General features: G+C 36.2%; 1 protein-coding gene across 5 annotated transcripts in view; it reads left to right on the forward strand.

Annotated features, from left to right (window-relative positions):
- LOC127854300 (solute carrier family 35 member F2-like) overlaps positions 1-13,378 on the forward strand; it is a 154,737-nt gene extending 141,359 nt beyond the window's left edge. For all 5 annotated transcript variants that reach the window (XM_052389390.1, XM_052389392.1, XM_052389391.1 and 2 more), the window contains 5 exons: positions 519-678; positions 6,257-6,413; positions 9,069-9,124; positions 10,278-10,432; positions 12,154-13,378. In XM_052389390.1, coding sequence (XP_052245350.1) covers positions 519-678; positions 6,257-6,413; positions 9,069-9,124; positions 10,278-10,432; positions 12,154-12,441 — 816 coding nt within the window. In that variant the 3' untranslated portion in view covers positions 12,442-13,378. The remainder of the gene's footprint in view (positions 1-518; positions 679-6,256; positions 6,414-9,068; positions 9,125-10,277; positions 10,433-12,153) is intronic.
- The last annotated feature ends 3,769 nt before the right edge of the window (positions 13,379-17,147 follow it).

A 17,147-nucleotide genomic window follows, 5' to 3' on the forward strand; every position in this document is an offset into this window, starting at 1 on the left:
TCCTGTTTCCCATGTAATATAACCATTAAGAATATTTTTATCTTACACATGTGTAATATACTTTTTAAGCGTTTTCATGGGCTTAGTTTTAGTTCAATTGACCAATCACATTTTATTATTTTGCTGAAATGACGTTGCAATGTCAAATGACGTCATAAAATGTTAACAACATACGGGATATATCATTTATATGTTTGCGTAAATATTTAATTTGCTCATTTAAAAGCATGTGATAAAAAGATCTGACACTCGTTGTCGCCAAAAGGCTTGCTTACCAACAAAATTCCTGAACTCATTTAATAAAATATGGTATGATATGACAACTCGTGCCAGATCCTATATATATATTTTTTATTATACATTTTTGTCATCAAAGAAATTATTGTTTACGTGGCTTGATCAACTCTGGTCATATTGACCGATTGGTATCTTTTCATTTGCATATTAAAAACAGTGATATGTGAGTTTGGAGTTTTTGCTTGGTATATTGGTCTAATGAAAATTTCACTATATTTCAGCTCCTTGATTGTTTTAGCCTATTCAGTGTGATGATTCTGTCGCGACTCTGTCTCGGGGCTCGATATCGGGCCCAGCATCTGATTGGTGCTGTCATCTGTCTGTTGGGAATGACTGGTCTAGTGCTTACTGACATACTAGTAGGCAAGAACGATAACTCTGGTAACTTACTATATAATTTGAGCTGCATTCTGGGAAAACTGGGCTTAATACATGTGTTTAAAGTGTCTTCCCAGATTAGCCTGTGCAGTCAGGGTTGCACAGGCTAATCTAGGACTACTTTAAACACACATGCATAATGCTAAGTTTTCACAGAATGAGGCTCATTTTTGTATTACATTGTATATGCATGTATTTAAGCTCACCTGAGCACAACATGCTCATGGTGAGCTTTTGTGATCGCTTTTTGTCCATCGTCCGTCGTGCGTCGTCCATCTTCAACATTTTGCCTTGTGAACACTCTAGAGGCCACATTTATTGTCTGATCTTCATGAAATTTGGTCAGAACATTTGTCCCATTGATACCTCGAGACTGAGTTCGAAACTGGGTCATGCTGGGTCAAAAGCTAGGTCACTAGGTAAAAAAAAAGAAAAACCTTGTGAACACTGTAAAAGTCACATTTGATGCCCATTTGATCTTCATATAACTTTGTCAAAATGTTTGTCTAAATGATATGTTGGTTGAGTTCAAAAATGGTTCCGGTCCGTTGAAAACATGGCCGCCAGGGGGGCGGGGCAGTATTCCTTATATGGCTATAGAGAAACCTTGTAAACACTCTTGAAGTCACAATTTTTCCCCAATCATCATGAAACTTGGTCAAAACATTGGTTTCATTGATATCTCGGACGAGTTCGAAAATGGTCCAGATCGGTGAAAAAACTTGGCCGTCAGGGGGCAGGGCAGTTTTTCTTATATGGCTATGGTAAAACCTTGTTAACATTCTAGAGGCCTCATTTATTGTCCAATCTTCATGAAATTTGGTCAGAAAATTGTTCTCAATGATATCTTGGACGAGTTAAAAAATGGTTACGTTTGATTAAAAAACATGGCTGCCAATGGGCGGGGCATTTTTCCTTATATGGCTATATATGGCTATAGTAAAACCTTGTGAACACTCTAGAGGCCACATTTATTGTCCAATCTTCATGAAATTTGGTCAGAAGATTGGTCTCAATGATATCTTGGATGAGATCGAAAATGGTTACGTTTGCTTGAAAAACATGGCTGCCAAGGGACTGGACATTTTTCCTAATATGGCTATATATGGCTCTAGTAAAATCTTGTTAACACTCTAGAGGCCACAATTATTGTCCGATCTTCATGAAACTTGGTCAGAAGATTAACCGCAATGATATCTTGGACGAGATTAAAAATGATGCTGGTTGGTTGAAAAACATGGTTGCTAGGGGACGGGGCATTTTTCCTTATATGGCTATAGTAAAACCTTGTTAACACTCTAGAGGTCACATTTATTTTCCGATCTTCATGAAACTTGGTCAGAAGATTTATCCTAATGATATCTTGGATGCGTTCGAAAATGGTTTCAGTTGCTTAAAAAAAATGGCCTCCAGTGGACGGGGCATTTTTCCTAATATGGCTATATATCATGCTTTAGTAAAACCTTGTTAACACTCTAGAGGCCACATTTATTTTCCGATTATCATGAAACTTGGTCAGATGATTTGTCCCAATGATATCTTGGATGAGTTTGAAAATGGTTCCGGTTGGTGGAAAAATATGGCCGCCAACAGGCTTCCTGAAAAGGCCGGACCGCCGGTCTTGTCCGGAAAAATTCTTTATGGTCAGGCGAAGTTTCTAATATTGCCGGTCCTTGTGACAGGCCAAACAAAATATGACTAAATACCGAAAAGTCTAATACTTGCGAAAAGAACGATTAAACCCAATTGGAATCACTCTTTTTGTTAATTTCGAGCCTTTTTGTCATTAAGAACACTAACACGTTACTAGTTCTTAAGAGTACTCTCCCTTTGTTGTTGTTTTTCGAAAATTGCTATTTCATTGTTCCGACATATTACCATCTATCCAATTACAAAGGTTGTAACAAAAAATTACACATGAAAAAATGCTGATACAAATGATTGAAATTGTCAAATTTGAAGTTGTCATCATCATATATAAGCAATGTTTTGCTTTATGTATCGTCGGAACGCATGAAATAACACAGAAATGTGCTTATATCAGTGTAATATCGCATAATGCCATTATCATTTTATTTTTGATAATATAAAACAGATAGTTTTGTAAAAGATTGATATTGTACGGAGAATATATAAGAGTATATTTTGTACAAGTTGACTACATAATTACATATTATATTGAATGAATCCCATATTTTAAAATTACAGTGTGTTACATTTGCATAAGAACACATAATGATTTGATGTTATATGTTCCAAAATCAATTACTTATAGTTGTCCAATACTTATACACAGGCTGCACATTGCAATAAATATGAGTTAAACTTTACTTAATTCTTCAATTAAAAAACTCACGCTGTTCGGTCAGGTGAATTTTTGTCCGGACAGGCTTACTTTTCCATCAGCCTGTCCGGTTGACAGGCAATGTTTGGGACTTTTCAGGAAACCTGGCCAAGGGGCGTGGCATTTTTCCTTATATAGCTATAGTTAAACCTTGTTAACACTCTAGAAGCCATATTTATTGTACGATCATCATGAAACTTTGTCAGAAGATTTGTCCCAATGATATTTTGGACAAGTTCGAAAGTGGTTCCAGTTGCTTGAAAAACATGGCCACCTGTGGGCGGGGCATTTTTCCTTATATGGACTTATGAATCTTCATGAAACTTTGTCAGTATATTTGTTTAAATGATATCTTAGATGTGTATGAAATGGTTCTGGTCTGTTGAAAAACGTGGCTGCCAGGGTGTTCACTAGTCATGAAAGTTGGTAAGAACATATTGTTCTAATGACATCATGGGCTGCACAGAACAGGACAGTTCCTTTGAATCTCAGGTGAGCGACTTTGGGCCTTTCAGGCCCTCTTTTTCAGTTTATTATTTTAGACAGACTAAGTAACTCTGGGAAGAAACTGTGCGTGTCAATTCACATATGATTTAAGTACAAATTTCTTTTAACAGTGTGGTATCTTCAAGTCAGCACACTATAATATTGGGAAAGGTCAGGATAGAAATTCAAGGTCAAATATTAGAAATCAATCCTAAAGACGTTTTGGATCATATTTCTTGTCCAGCATCAGTGATGGACATAAGGCAAACCTAAGGGCCCTCGATTGTTCATTTTGAATAGGGCTTGCTCAGATTGTCAGTTTCATGTAGGCAGACTTGTATCATTTGCTGATTGTCAAGTAAAAATGTAAGAATTTAGACTTAGTTTGTTAAACTTCTAATTTTAAGCGAGGCTGTTTTCGGAGAAAACCCGAGCTATTGTCATAGCCAGCTCGCCGTCCACCATAGGCGTCTTGCTTAACCCTTAACATTGGCCATAACTTTTTAAATATTGAAGATAGCACCTTGATATTTGGCATGCATGTGTATCTCATGGAGATGCACATTTTGAGTGGTAAAATTTTAAGGTGAACATTATCCTTCAAGGTCTAGGGTCGAAAAAACAAAGTCAAGGTAAGTTATAAGCTTTAAATGGACATAGTTATCTGACCTGCCCATGTATATATGTTTGTTAAATAAATCAAAGCGACGCAGTAGGCGGCATTGTGTTTCTGACAAAACCATTGTGGTAAAAGGTCAAGGTCATCCTTTACGGTCTATGGTAAAAAAAACAGATTTAAGGGAAGTAATAAGCTTTAAATGGACATAGTTATCTGACCTGCCCAAGTATATATTTTTGTTAAATAAATCAAAGCGACGCAGTAGGCGGCATTGTGTTTCTGACAAAACCATTGTGGTAAAAGGTCAAGGTCATCCTTTACGGTCTATGGTAAAAAATACAGATTTAAGGGAAGTAATAAGCTTTAAAAAGGGAGAAAATTATTCAATATTGAACATGGCCACTTTATATATTTGGCATGCATGTGTATCTCATGGAGCTGCACATTTTGAGTGGTGAATCTACAGTCACGGTAGTGGCTTTTAATTATTTGCTACTAAAAATAGAGATTTGATACAGACAATTATTTTCAAGGGAAGTAATTCATATAATTATAAATTTCCTATTATATATTTCCTTACCAAGAATTAAAGTTTTTTTCACAGTTACTGTACAGATTTATTATTTTGATTATTTATAACCCAAATGATTGATTTGTCAAAGTTTTTTTTTAATGATATAATTATAATTTCTTTGATGTTCATTACATACCTGTGGACTTATGTCAGTGATGTCTGACATGGTCATAATTGACTGTGAGTGTGAGACCCCCCCCCCCCCCCCAGTTGGATTGGACAGAATTCAAGGGAAGTAATAACCTTTAAAGGGAGATGATTTCTATACCTGCCAAATGATAAATAGAAATGTTATTTCAATGCGGTGCAGTAGGGGGCATTGTGCATCTGACAAACACATCTCTTGTTGGGTCACTAGGTCAAAGGTCAAGGTAACTGTGACCTCTAAAAAAAAGAAAAAAAATCTGACAAGCTTTCGCAGCCGAGCGTGGCACCGGTTATGCGGTGCTCTTGAGATGATTGCTGCATTTAGGGCTGTATTTCAAAGAACTTGTTATTAGTGAAGGGTATATTTGGAGTGTAGGTAATTCACAAAGAATCAGAGCAAAAACCTTACATAGGCCTTATATATGCAAAACAGCAGCAATATAAGAACACACTAGCGGGCATGCAGCAGGTAATGTTTGTCCAGAATGGATGGGTTTTCAAATAACTCGGCCAAAATGTTGAGCATGAAGAGACAGAGTGTCACACTCTGTAACCATTCATTCTGTACGTTCTTGAAAACCTTTATCAATGGCATATGCTGTGACAATTGCACTCTTGTTATTGCCTGTATATATACAATTAACGTAAATATCAGTTTTTACCAGCATAACATGGTCAGTTTATTCAATACATGCTCTAGGAAAAAGCAGAAAGAAGTCTTTTTTACATAAAAATCCAGTCTAATTGGAGAGTGTTGTTCGTATGCCTGTGCAGTGTGCACATGCTAATCTCTTATACCACTGAAGGCACATGCATAAAGCTTGGTTTTCTCATAGCACAGCTCATTTCTTTCTTTCATCTGAAAAAGAACGTTCTAAAATCAATGAACATATACATCTGATACAGTGAGCTATGTTGCCCTGGGTGATGTACTGATCATTGTGGGTGCCAGCCTCTAATGAAAACATATCTAGGTGAAAAGTGCGGACTACACAGGCTAATCTGGGCTGAACCTTTACAAGCATGCATTTACAATGAACATATGTATCTGTTTCAGCGAGCAATGTAGCCCTATTTCCTAATCATAGTTGGTGCCAGCCTCTATTGTGTGTCGAATGTCTGTGTGTGGTACACATATATGAGCTGCGTTATAGGAAAACTGGGCTAAATGCATGACTTTAAAGTGTCAACCCAGATTATTCTGTGCAGTCAGCAAAGGATAATAAAGGATGACACTTTCCGCATGACTGGTTTTTCTCTAAGAAGAGAATTCCTTCAAACAAACAATGCCATGAAAGCAATCTAATCGGCTAATCTGGGACGACACTTTTTTCACATGCTTTATGTCAATTATTCTCAAAGCTCATATCTTTTTCCAGCAAATATTTTTAGTAAATATATTCTGCTTCAGCGAGCAATGTAGCCCTAGGTGATGTACTGATCATTGTGGGTGCCAGCCTCTATGGTGTGTCCAATGTCTGTGAGGAGTACGTGGTGCGCACGTATGACAAGGTGGAGTTCCTGGCAATGGTCGGTCTCTTCGGATCCTTCGTGAATGGAATCCAGTTGTAAGTGAAATTGTTTGAGCAGTTACCAGAGACATGCCCAACAACTGAGGTTTCTACATGTATGTCCCAAAAAAGTCTGAATATAAATGAGTCTAGCTCTGGAAAAATGGGGCTTAATGCAATAGTGTTTTTTGTCATCCCAGATTAGCCTCTGCAGTCTGCACAGGCTTATCAGTGAAAACACTTGTCACCTTAACTGGATTTCTCTAAGAAGGGACCTCTTTTAAATGAAAAATATCATAAAAGAAGAATATGTAGTACCTGATGAGCCAGCTGCCTGTGCAACAGCACCGGTTAATCTAGAAGGGCACTTGCATTAAAACTTAAAATTATCGTTACAAACTTACTTATAATGTTTAAATTATTTTCCGTATTTTTAGCTCACCTGATTGCTCAGGTGAGCTTTTGTGACCGGTGTTTGTCCGTCGTACGTCCGTCTGTACGTCTGTTAACATTTGTTTGTAAACACTCTAGAGGCCACATTTATTGTCTGATCTTCATGAAACTTGGTCAGAAGCTTCGTCCCAATGAAATCTCGGTTGAGTTCGAAACTGGGATGTTCCGGGTCAAAAACTAGGTCACTAGGTCAACAAAAAGAAAAAACTTGTAATTACTGTAGAAGTCACATTTCATGCCCAATCTTCATGCAACTTTGTCTAAATGTCTGTCTTAATGATATTTTGCTGAAAAATATCAGTCAAGTTTGATGATGAGCAAAATCACATAATTAATGCAATAATTATTTCCCTTAGATTGTCCAAATTTTCATTATATTATACAAAATCCTTGTAAGCAAAGTTTGATGTTTGGTAAGGGGGGTCAACTCAAAATATAGGTCACCATTTCAAATCTTACAATAACAAAAACACTCCCTACGCCAGAGTTTTGGTTCAACAATGTTGAAACTTGACCAGGATGTTTGTTTGACCAATATCTAGGTCAAGTTTGATATTAGGTAAAGATTAAATGAATCCACTCCTCTCAGGTGAGCGAACTAGGGCCATTTTTGCCCTCTTGTTGTTAAGTCCTCATGCAAATAGCTTTATATAGCATGGATCATGTAAAAAGGGGTCCTATGTTTTATTCACCCAGCTCAGCTGCAGACCAGCCTGTGGACCTGCACTTTAGACCACTAAAATAGGCACTAATCCTTGCATAACTGTATAACAGACATGGTAGCTCTTCATCAGACTTTTGCAGATGCACAGATGGACAGGAGTTCCATTGGCAACATTTGGCATTCAACCGACTTTCCATGGTGCAGCACATATATCTGTTATAGGGCTGTTTTATGTTTGTGCTTCCGGCCTATAATTTTATAATTTATCTGGCACTTTAATATTAACAACAATTGATCGCCATTGAAAAACCGGTCAAAAGTAACACTTTGATCTATAGCCCAAATGCCAAGGTAACTCTTAGATTTCTGAAGTCAAATATGGCCATAATATAGCTCTTAGAGCTTGTAACTTCATCATTTAGGGAGAAATCATAAAATATTTTGGTATAATAAAATGATCGCCATGTTGAGATAGTATGTCACAATCAACAACTGTGTCCACCATGTTGAGATAGTATGTCACAATCAACAACTGTGTCCACCATGTTGAGATAGTATGTCACAATTAACAACTGTGTCCACCATGTTGAGATAGTATGTCACAATCAACAACTGTGTCCACAGCTCAAAGACTAAGTTTACATTTGGCAGTCAAAGATTAATTTTAAGTATTATAAATTCAAAAGTCAAATATTGACATGATTTGGCCATTTCTTGACTGTAACCTCATAATTTATCAGCAAAGTTTTCAATAATTTGCCAAAAAAAATCACCACCTGTGTCAAAAAAACTATGACACCATATTTGCGTGCTTTTAATAATTATTGGTAGACAAAGTCTTTAATTTTGTAACTGATTCTTTTGCGAGGAAACAGTGTTGTTTTAAATTTACTTAAATTACCAATTTAAATGAATATTGTTAATTTTAAAAGGATAAGGAAGTTTGAATTATGCACAAGTTAAATAGGATTATTGTCCCCTACCTGTTTCACCGGAGGGGACTTATGGTTTGCACTTTGTGAGTCTGTCTGCGAGTCTGTCTGTCTGTCACACTTTTCTGGATCCTGCGATAACTTAAAAAGTTCTTTATATTTTTTCATGAAACTTGCAACATGGATAGATTGCAATATGGACATTATGCACGTCATTTCATTTTGTTTCTACATCAAAAAATTTGGTTGCTATGGCACCAACAACAAAAAAAATCTGGAAATGGTGGAATTTCTGACAATGGTTGAGCCGGTAAGGGACCATATTGCTTGACATTAGCCTTGTTCTATCTGGTATTATCTAGAATTATTTAGTTTATAATGACTTTGTGCATTGTGGATTTGAATGTACATGTAAGTGCAAACTAAATTGACAAAGTTCATTGTCGAGAAACATCAGTGCAATCAGAGTGCATACAGATTTATATTTAATTCTGCATAAACAAAATTAGATCAATTAGACGAGTAACAAAGCAAATAAGCTGTCTGCATGTGTGTTTTCTGCACATAATCTTTCATTGAAAGGAAATGGATTTAAACTGTTTTTTCTCCCTTGTATGGTTCCTATTTGAAGTAACTATAAGGCATGTTTTGTTTTCCTTTCAGTGCAGTACTAGAAGGGGATGAAATTGCCACATTAGATCTTACTTCATATGAAACTGGTAAGTGCCTTGTTAGTGACATCATTAACGGCTTCGTGCATAGCTGGTAACATTGTAAACTGGTAATTTCCTTGTTAATGACATTTTAAACCACTTAGTGCATAGCTAGTAACTTTGTAAACTGTTAGTTTTGTTTAAACCTATTTATTTTAGCTCGATTGCATAGAATTTCAGTGAATATTTATACCAGTGGTCATGATATTTCAGTGATACCCCTGCATGTGATATGTCAGTGATACCAGTGGTTGTGATATTTCAGTGATACCACTGGTTGTGATATTTCAGTGATACCACTGGTTGTGATATTTCAGTGATACCACTGGTTTTGATATTTCAGTGATACCAGTGGTTGTGATATTTCAGTGATACCACTGGTTGTGATATTTCAGTGATACTACTGGATGTAATATTTAAGTGATACCACTGGTTGTGATATATCACTGATACCACCAGTCTCGTCTGGTTGTGATATTTCAGTGATAACAGTGGTTGTGATATTTCAGTGATATCCCTGGTTGTGATATTTCAGTGATAACAGTGGTTGTGAAATATCACTGATACCCCTGGTTATGATATTTCAGTGATAACAGTGATTGTGATATATCACTTATACCCCTGGTTGTGATATATCACTTATACCCCTGGTTGTGATATTTCATTGATACCAGTGGATGTAATATTTCAGTGATACCACTGGTTGTGATATATCACTGATACCCCTGGTTGTGATATTTCAGTGATAACAGTGGTTGTGATATTTCAGTGATATCCCTGGTTGTGATATTTCAGTGATAACAGTGGTTGTGATATATCACTGATACCACTGGTTGTGATATATCAGTGATAACAGTGATTGTGATATATCACTAATACCCCTGGTTGTGATATTTCAGTGATACCACTGGATGTGATATTTCAGTGATACCACTGGTTGTGATATATCACTGATACCCCTGGTTGTGATATTTCAGTGATAACAGTGGTTGTGATATTTCAGTGATATCCCTGGTTGTGATATATCACTGATACCACTGGTTGTGATATTTCAGTGATAACAGTGTTTGTGATATATCACTGATACCCCTTGTTGTGATATTTCAGTGATAACAGTGGTTGTGATATTTCAGTGATACCAGTGGTTTTGATATTTCAGTGATACCCCTGGTTGTGTTCGTGGTCTGCCTGTTCACACTCTACTCATGTATGACGGTGGTGATACAACTGACCAGCGCTACCACTGTAAATCTTTCGATACTGTCTGCAGACTTCTACACTCTGCTCTTTGGACTATTCCTCTTCAACTACAAGGTAACTTTAACGTTCAAAACCATGAAAGCAATCCTGTGATTGGCTGACTTTGAAAACCATGAAAGCAATGCTCTGATTGGGTGACTTTCAAAACAATGAATGAAAGGCTCTGATTGGGCAACTGTCAAAGCCATGAAAGCAGGGCTCTGGTTAGCCTCAGATCCTAGTGCTTAGTGTATTTTTAGGGTTTTTATGGCCTCCTTTAAATAAGAGGGTGTATATTGTTTTAGTGGTTGTCAGTTGGTCTGTCTGTCGTTAGACCAGTTAATTTCCAATCAATAACTAATAAATGAATTGACAAATTGGCTTGATTCTTCACATGTGCGTTGGCCTTTGCCTTTATATGAGCCCAATTAAAGTTGGGGTCACTAGGTCAAAGATCCCTGTCTCACCAAGAGTAAAAATTGTTTCCGCTCGATAACTTGTGAACGGTTTGACTGATTGGCTTGATACTTCTTATCATACATATTCTTTTTTAAGGATGACTGAGAGATCACAGGTTTGATCCCCACTTTGAGAGTGTTCTTTAGATCTCCTCCAGAGACATTATACACTTATTTCATGGATGCGCGGTGAACAGTCAAAACTGTTTCCCAAGGTATCAGGGATGACTTTGGTATTGTCGGCCTCGGGCAACAGTTCCAAATGTCAGCCCTGATACCGAGGGACAACAGTTTTGACTGTTCACCAAGCATCCATGAAACAAGTGTTTTATTACCTGATCAAATTTCCAACATAGAAATAACAGCAAACTAAATGTTTATTTACACACAACAGTAATCGATAAAATAAATAAATTTGACTGTTTAACTTTAAAATGACGTCATTTTATCGACGAAATGACGTCATTATTCCAGCAGGCAACAGTTCAAACTGTTGACCGGTCAACAGTTCGATATTCACCGGTAACAGTTTAAAACATTGCAAATTTCTTTTTCTACAAGGAAATAGCCAAAAATAATTAATTATCATTTATATAAGACATCAGGTAATACCAAGTACTGGTTCTAGGCCCAGGAAACGAACTCGAGAACGTTTCAAATAAGCCTTAGGCTTTCTATGCAATCAAGCTTAAATAAATAGGTTTAAACTAAGATGTTCTAGATAGTTTCTATTCAGTCTACATTTGTATAACATTTTGAATACACGGTTGATAAAAATAGGGAACTGCTAGCTTAGTTGGTAGCATGCTGGGCTGCCAATCTGGGGTTTGTGGTTGGTATACTGGCATGGTTATGTACTTGTTTGTGAATTGATCATGAATAATTGCTAACAAATTTCTCCCCCAAGTCAAGGCAATTTGGTAATACCGGCATTAAGAAGTTTGTGCTTGTAGTACATTGTGTTGTAAGCTTCTAAGATCTGTAAAGCTTGCCCAGCATTAGTGTGTGTAGTTTAATGAGCTGAGTTGGGGGAAAACTGGGCTTGATGCAAGAGCATAAAGTGTCATCCCAGATTAGCCTGTACTGTTGCCACAGGCAAAGAAGGGATGACACTTTCACTATACGTGACATTTTTTTGTTTAAAGTATATCTTTTATGAACAAGAATCTAGCTATGTTCAGAGTGCATAGGCTAATCTTTGATGACACTTAACTTACATGCATTAAGCCTAGTTTTCCCAGAGCACAGTTCATATGATGGAAATACTGCTAAAGACTGCAAACAAATCCAAGGTAAATTCAGTGACCATTTTTTTTTGGTAACCATGATTTGTTTCAGTTCCACATACTTTATTTTGTGGCATTTGCTGGGATTATACTTGGCGTGGCTATTTACTCCATGACGGGAACCAGTCCACAGTCTTTGCTGCAGCAGGCAACCAGTCTGGGACACCCTGGTGAATGTGGTACCAGTGAAAACCTGTCTGCTGATACTTGTAAGGGAAACAATCTCGGGCACCCTGATGAATGTGGTATTGGTGAAAACATGTCTGCCAGTACTTGTGACAAGATTCCTAGTGAAGTTGTCATCAGTCAGACAGATGGTGCAACTAACAATATCAACTGATGATAGCTAGTCAGTAGTCTGTGATATTTGTTGTTTAGTTTCAATAATATTTTTTTCTTTAGTGCTCAAACCTTAATTTTGATATATTAATTGCATTATTTCAATCAATGATCTGCATGATTGAATATTGTAACATTTATTGTATTAGGGCAGTTGATAGATGCTTCAAAACACTGTACAAGCAAATCATATCAAAGCCCAATGTCACAGGAACATCAAATACTTAAAATTCTTTCCACAATTTCACATGTTAATGACTGGGCTGGGTTGTGGGCACCATTTATTGACATTACGAAATTCACAAATGATTCGAAATAGCACCAGATTTTTAGGGTAAACTGACATGAATTTCTAGTCTTTTCTCATGTAACTGTACATGAAAATACTATTGTTTACCTTTCCTGATGCAACACAAACCTTAGTCTCCTGCTGTAATGAACGTTTTATGTACATGTTAAAGTTTGATATTTTCATATTTGATGGTGTTGCGTATGTGTATTTTATACCACAATGCAGAACAAATTAAGTGAAATTTAAGACACATACATGTATACATATTTCAGTAAAATAATGGTTGACTAATATTGTTCATTTTTGTCATGTTGGACTTGCTCTTTAGTGTATGTATTAAACGACCGGTAATTGTGATGCTGTTTATTATGTAAGCAGTTTGTGTATGTAAACTATGCATATTTATTGCCGTTTACTATTGTGTATTTATTTTACCCAGTAACAGTTGTGAATGCATAAACAGTGAATTTGAATGTATTATTTTAAATTGTGAAATAACAATTAGTCATATTTGTAAGGGGTTTGCATGTTTGTTGTTGTTAAGAAGTTGGGACTTATACATCTTGAATTAACGGTACTGTACCATAACATAATATATACTATTGAAGAAAATGCATAACGCTTGTCAAAAAAGTATGCATCTTGATATCCTTTTGTTAGAGGTTCTTTGTGAATGAAAGGTGTTTTTTAGCGAGGCTGTTTTCGGAGAAAACCCAAGCTATTGTCATTGCCAGCTCGTCGTCCGCCGATCTGCCGTCCGCCGTAGGCGTCGTGCTTAAACCTCAACATTGGCCATAACTTTTTAAATATTGAAGATAGCACCTTGATATTTGGCATGCATGTGTATCTCATGGAGCTGCACATTTTGAGTGGTAAAATTTCAAGGTGAACATCATCATTCAAGGTCTAGGGTCGAAAAAACAAAGTCAAGGGAAGTAATAAGCTTTAAATGGACATAGTTATCTGACCTGCCCACATATATAATTTTGTTAAGGTAGCGCACCTCTAATGGGCACATATCCAAATATAATTTAATTAATTATTTTCCTAATCAGCATCATTTCACTGAACTACATGCAAATTTGTAGGTAGGCTTTCCATGCTTTTTAAAAAAATATACCGATTTTTTTCAAAACCACCCTCACGCTCGGCTTTTGTCCAGTTTATTTTCACCCCTGGGGTATATAAAAGTTCCATAATTCATTCACATTTCCAAATATGGGCATGCAGTTGGTGTGTACAGATGCAGTAAAGTTGTTTAAAGTTTAAACAAGATGAAATAAGTATTATTTTACAGACATTTCTTTTTTACAAATTTTAATCTATGGAATAGCGCCATGAAATGTAAGTGATTTCAGCCAAGTAAAAATTGGGTCGGTTAAAAACAAAGTGTCATAAAATTTAAAATAGTATCATTTAAGTTATATTTTAAACTAAGTTTTTATAGAAACACTATATACAGCAAAAATACCAAAAAAATAGACAGATTTACCGTTTACTTTTTGAAATAAAAATAAAAATGCAACATGCATCATTCGTATTTTCAGCAGTAAATTAATCAATTTAGCCATAACGTTGTTTTAATTTTAAAATTGAAGGATGTGCATACAATTTTCAACATATTTAACAATAAGCATAGCTTATGTGCTATATTAAATCAAATTACGTTAGAAAAGAAATAAAACGCGTCGCAAAAAAGTATGCGATGACGGCAGGAATCGAACCTGCGCGGGAAGATCCCAAAAGATTTCTAGTCCATCGCCTTAACCACTCGGCCACGACTACATCACATCAGTGCAATCTTAAATTAGATATCCATAAGTAAACAGGTAAAAAAGCTCGCTCGATCTTTGAAGAAATCGCGAAATCGTATTTTTCAGATGATAATTGGATCAAAGTCAATATTTATAGTGAAAATAATGTATTCTAAATGAATAAGTTAAACATATATCAAAATTCGAAGTTTGAAACAAATAAAATGCATCTCTCGGAAATAAGCGATCATTGAAGATCGGCAATGATCGTAAAATAAATCGCGGGAAATCATTAGAGGTGCGCTACCTTAAATAAATCAAAGCGGCGCAGTAGGTGGCATTGTGTTCCTGACAAACACAGTGTGGTAAAAGGTCAAGGTCATCCTTTACGGTCTACGGTAAAAAATACAAATTTAAGGGAAGTAATAAGCTTTAAAAAGGGAGATATTTATTCAATATTGAACATAGCCACTTTATATATTTGGCATGCATGTGTATCTCATGGAGCTGCACATTTTGAGTGGTCAATCACAGTCACGGTAGTGACTTTTAATTATTTGCTACTAAAAATAGAGATTTGTTGGAGACAATTATTTTCAAGGGAAGTAATTTATATAATAATAAATCTCATATTATATATTTCCTTACCAAGAATTGAAGTTCTTTTCACAGTTACTGTACAGATTTATTATTTTGATTATTTATAACTCAAATGATTGATTTGTCAAAGGTTTTTTTTTAATGATATAATTATAATTTCTTTGATGTTCATTACATACATGTGGACTTTCGTCCATAGATACATGATCAATTATGAAAAAGAAAAAAAAACTATGGCTATAATCTTTTTTTAATTTTATGAAAAAGAAAAAAAAAACTGGCTATAATCTCTTTTAAACCACAGGCCTTGGTTGTCAGTGATGTCTGACATGGTCATACATAATTGACTGTGAGACCCTCCCCCCCACCCCGGTTGGATTGGACAAAATTCAAGGGAAGTAATAAGCTTTAAAGGGAGATGATTTCTATGCCTGCCAAATGATAAATAGCAATTTTATTTCAAAGCGGCACAATAAGGGGCATTGTGTTTCTGACGAACACATCTCTTGATATAATTATCATTTCTTACCTGTTCTAATTTGTGAATGCTAGTTTTCATTAAATATCAGTGGACTTATGTCCATACATACACGATGAACTCTGGCTATGATCTCTTTGATAAACCACAGGCCTTGGTTGTCAGTGATGTCTGACTTGGTCATTTTTAACTGTCCACAGACCTCCCCCCCCCCCTCCCCCGGTTGGATTGGACAAAATCCAAGGGAAGAAATAAAGCTTTAAAGGGAGATGATGTCTATACCTGCCAAATGATAAATATAAATTTTATTTCAAAGTGGCGCAGTAGGGGGCATTGTGTTTCTGACAAACACATCTCTTGTTGGGTCACTAGGTCAAAAGTCAAGGTCACTGTTACCTCTATAAAAAAAAATACTGACAAGCTCTTGCAGCTGAGCGTTGGCACCCGCTATGCGGTGCTCTTGTTTAATCTGTATTATAAATGATTGTAATACTAAATATTTAATTTCGATATCCTTTTTTAGAGGTCCTCTTGTAAAATTTAAGTGTTTTTTGTCTCTATTTGATAAATGATTAAAGTACTTTAAATTTAAACTTTTAGGGGTTGAGACATACATGCTGTTTGTATCGTTTATGGGAGTCAGTCTTCAAATATCTAGGACACTTTATTTATAAAGTTTTGCTTTGTGTAAAAGGCTCAACAATATGTTTATTGTTTTGCAACATTGATATCAAGTAGATTTTAACACGTTAATAAATATTCTCATGGACAATCCTATTATTTCCCTTTTAGATGTGTTAACAATTTCCAATCTCCACGCAGAGTTGTTGTTCCATGCAATGTATGTCATCACAAGAAAATCCTACTAGATTTGGTAGGATTTTATTAAACCCCCACAAACGAAGTTTAGGGGGATATATAGGAGTGAACTTGTCTGTCGGTCAGTTGTTCGGTCCGTATAAAGTGTCTGCCCTATAATTCAAGTTGTTTTCATCGGATCTTCACCAAACTTGGTCAGATGTTGTATCTAGATGAAATCTAGGTCATGTTTGAATATGGGTCATGCCGGGTCAAAACTAGGTCACTGGGTCACTTGGTGCTTTTTAAACATTCAGCATGCTGTCCGCTAATTAAAGCAGTTTTCATCCAATATCTTCACCAAACTTGTTTAGCAGTTTTATCAAGATGATCTCTACGCCAAGTTTGAACATGGGCCATGCTGGGTAGGTCACCGGGGCACTTAGTGCGTTTTTAAACATTCAGCATGGTTTCCTCTCTCTAATTCAAGTAGTTTTCATCCGATCTTCACCAAACTTGGACAGAAGTTTTACCTAGATGATCTTAAGATCAAGTTTCGAACATGGGCCATACCAGATCAAAAACTAGTTCACGGGGTCACTTAGTACGTTTCACGCATTCAGCATGGTGTCCGCTCTCTAATTCAAGTAGTTTTCATCCGATCTTCACCACACTTGGTGTATCTAGATGATGTGTAGGAAAAGTTCGAACATGGGCCATACCGGGTCAAAAACTAGGTCACGGGGTTACTTAGTGCGTTTTAAACATTGAGCATGGTGTCCACT

Source organism: Dreissena polymorpha, chromosome 12, assembly GCF_020536995.1.
Source record: "Dreissena polymorpha isolate Duluth1 chromosome 12, UMN_Dpol_1.0, whole genome shotgun sequence".
Lineage (NCBI taxonomy): Eukaryota > Metazoa > Mollusca > Bivalvia > Myida > Dreissenidae > Dreissena > Dreissena polymorpha.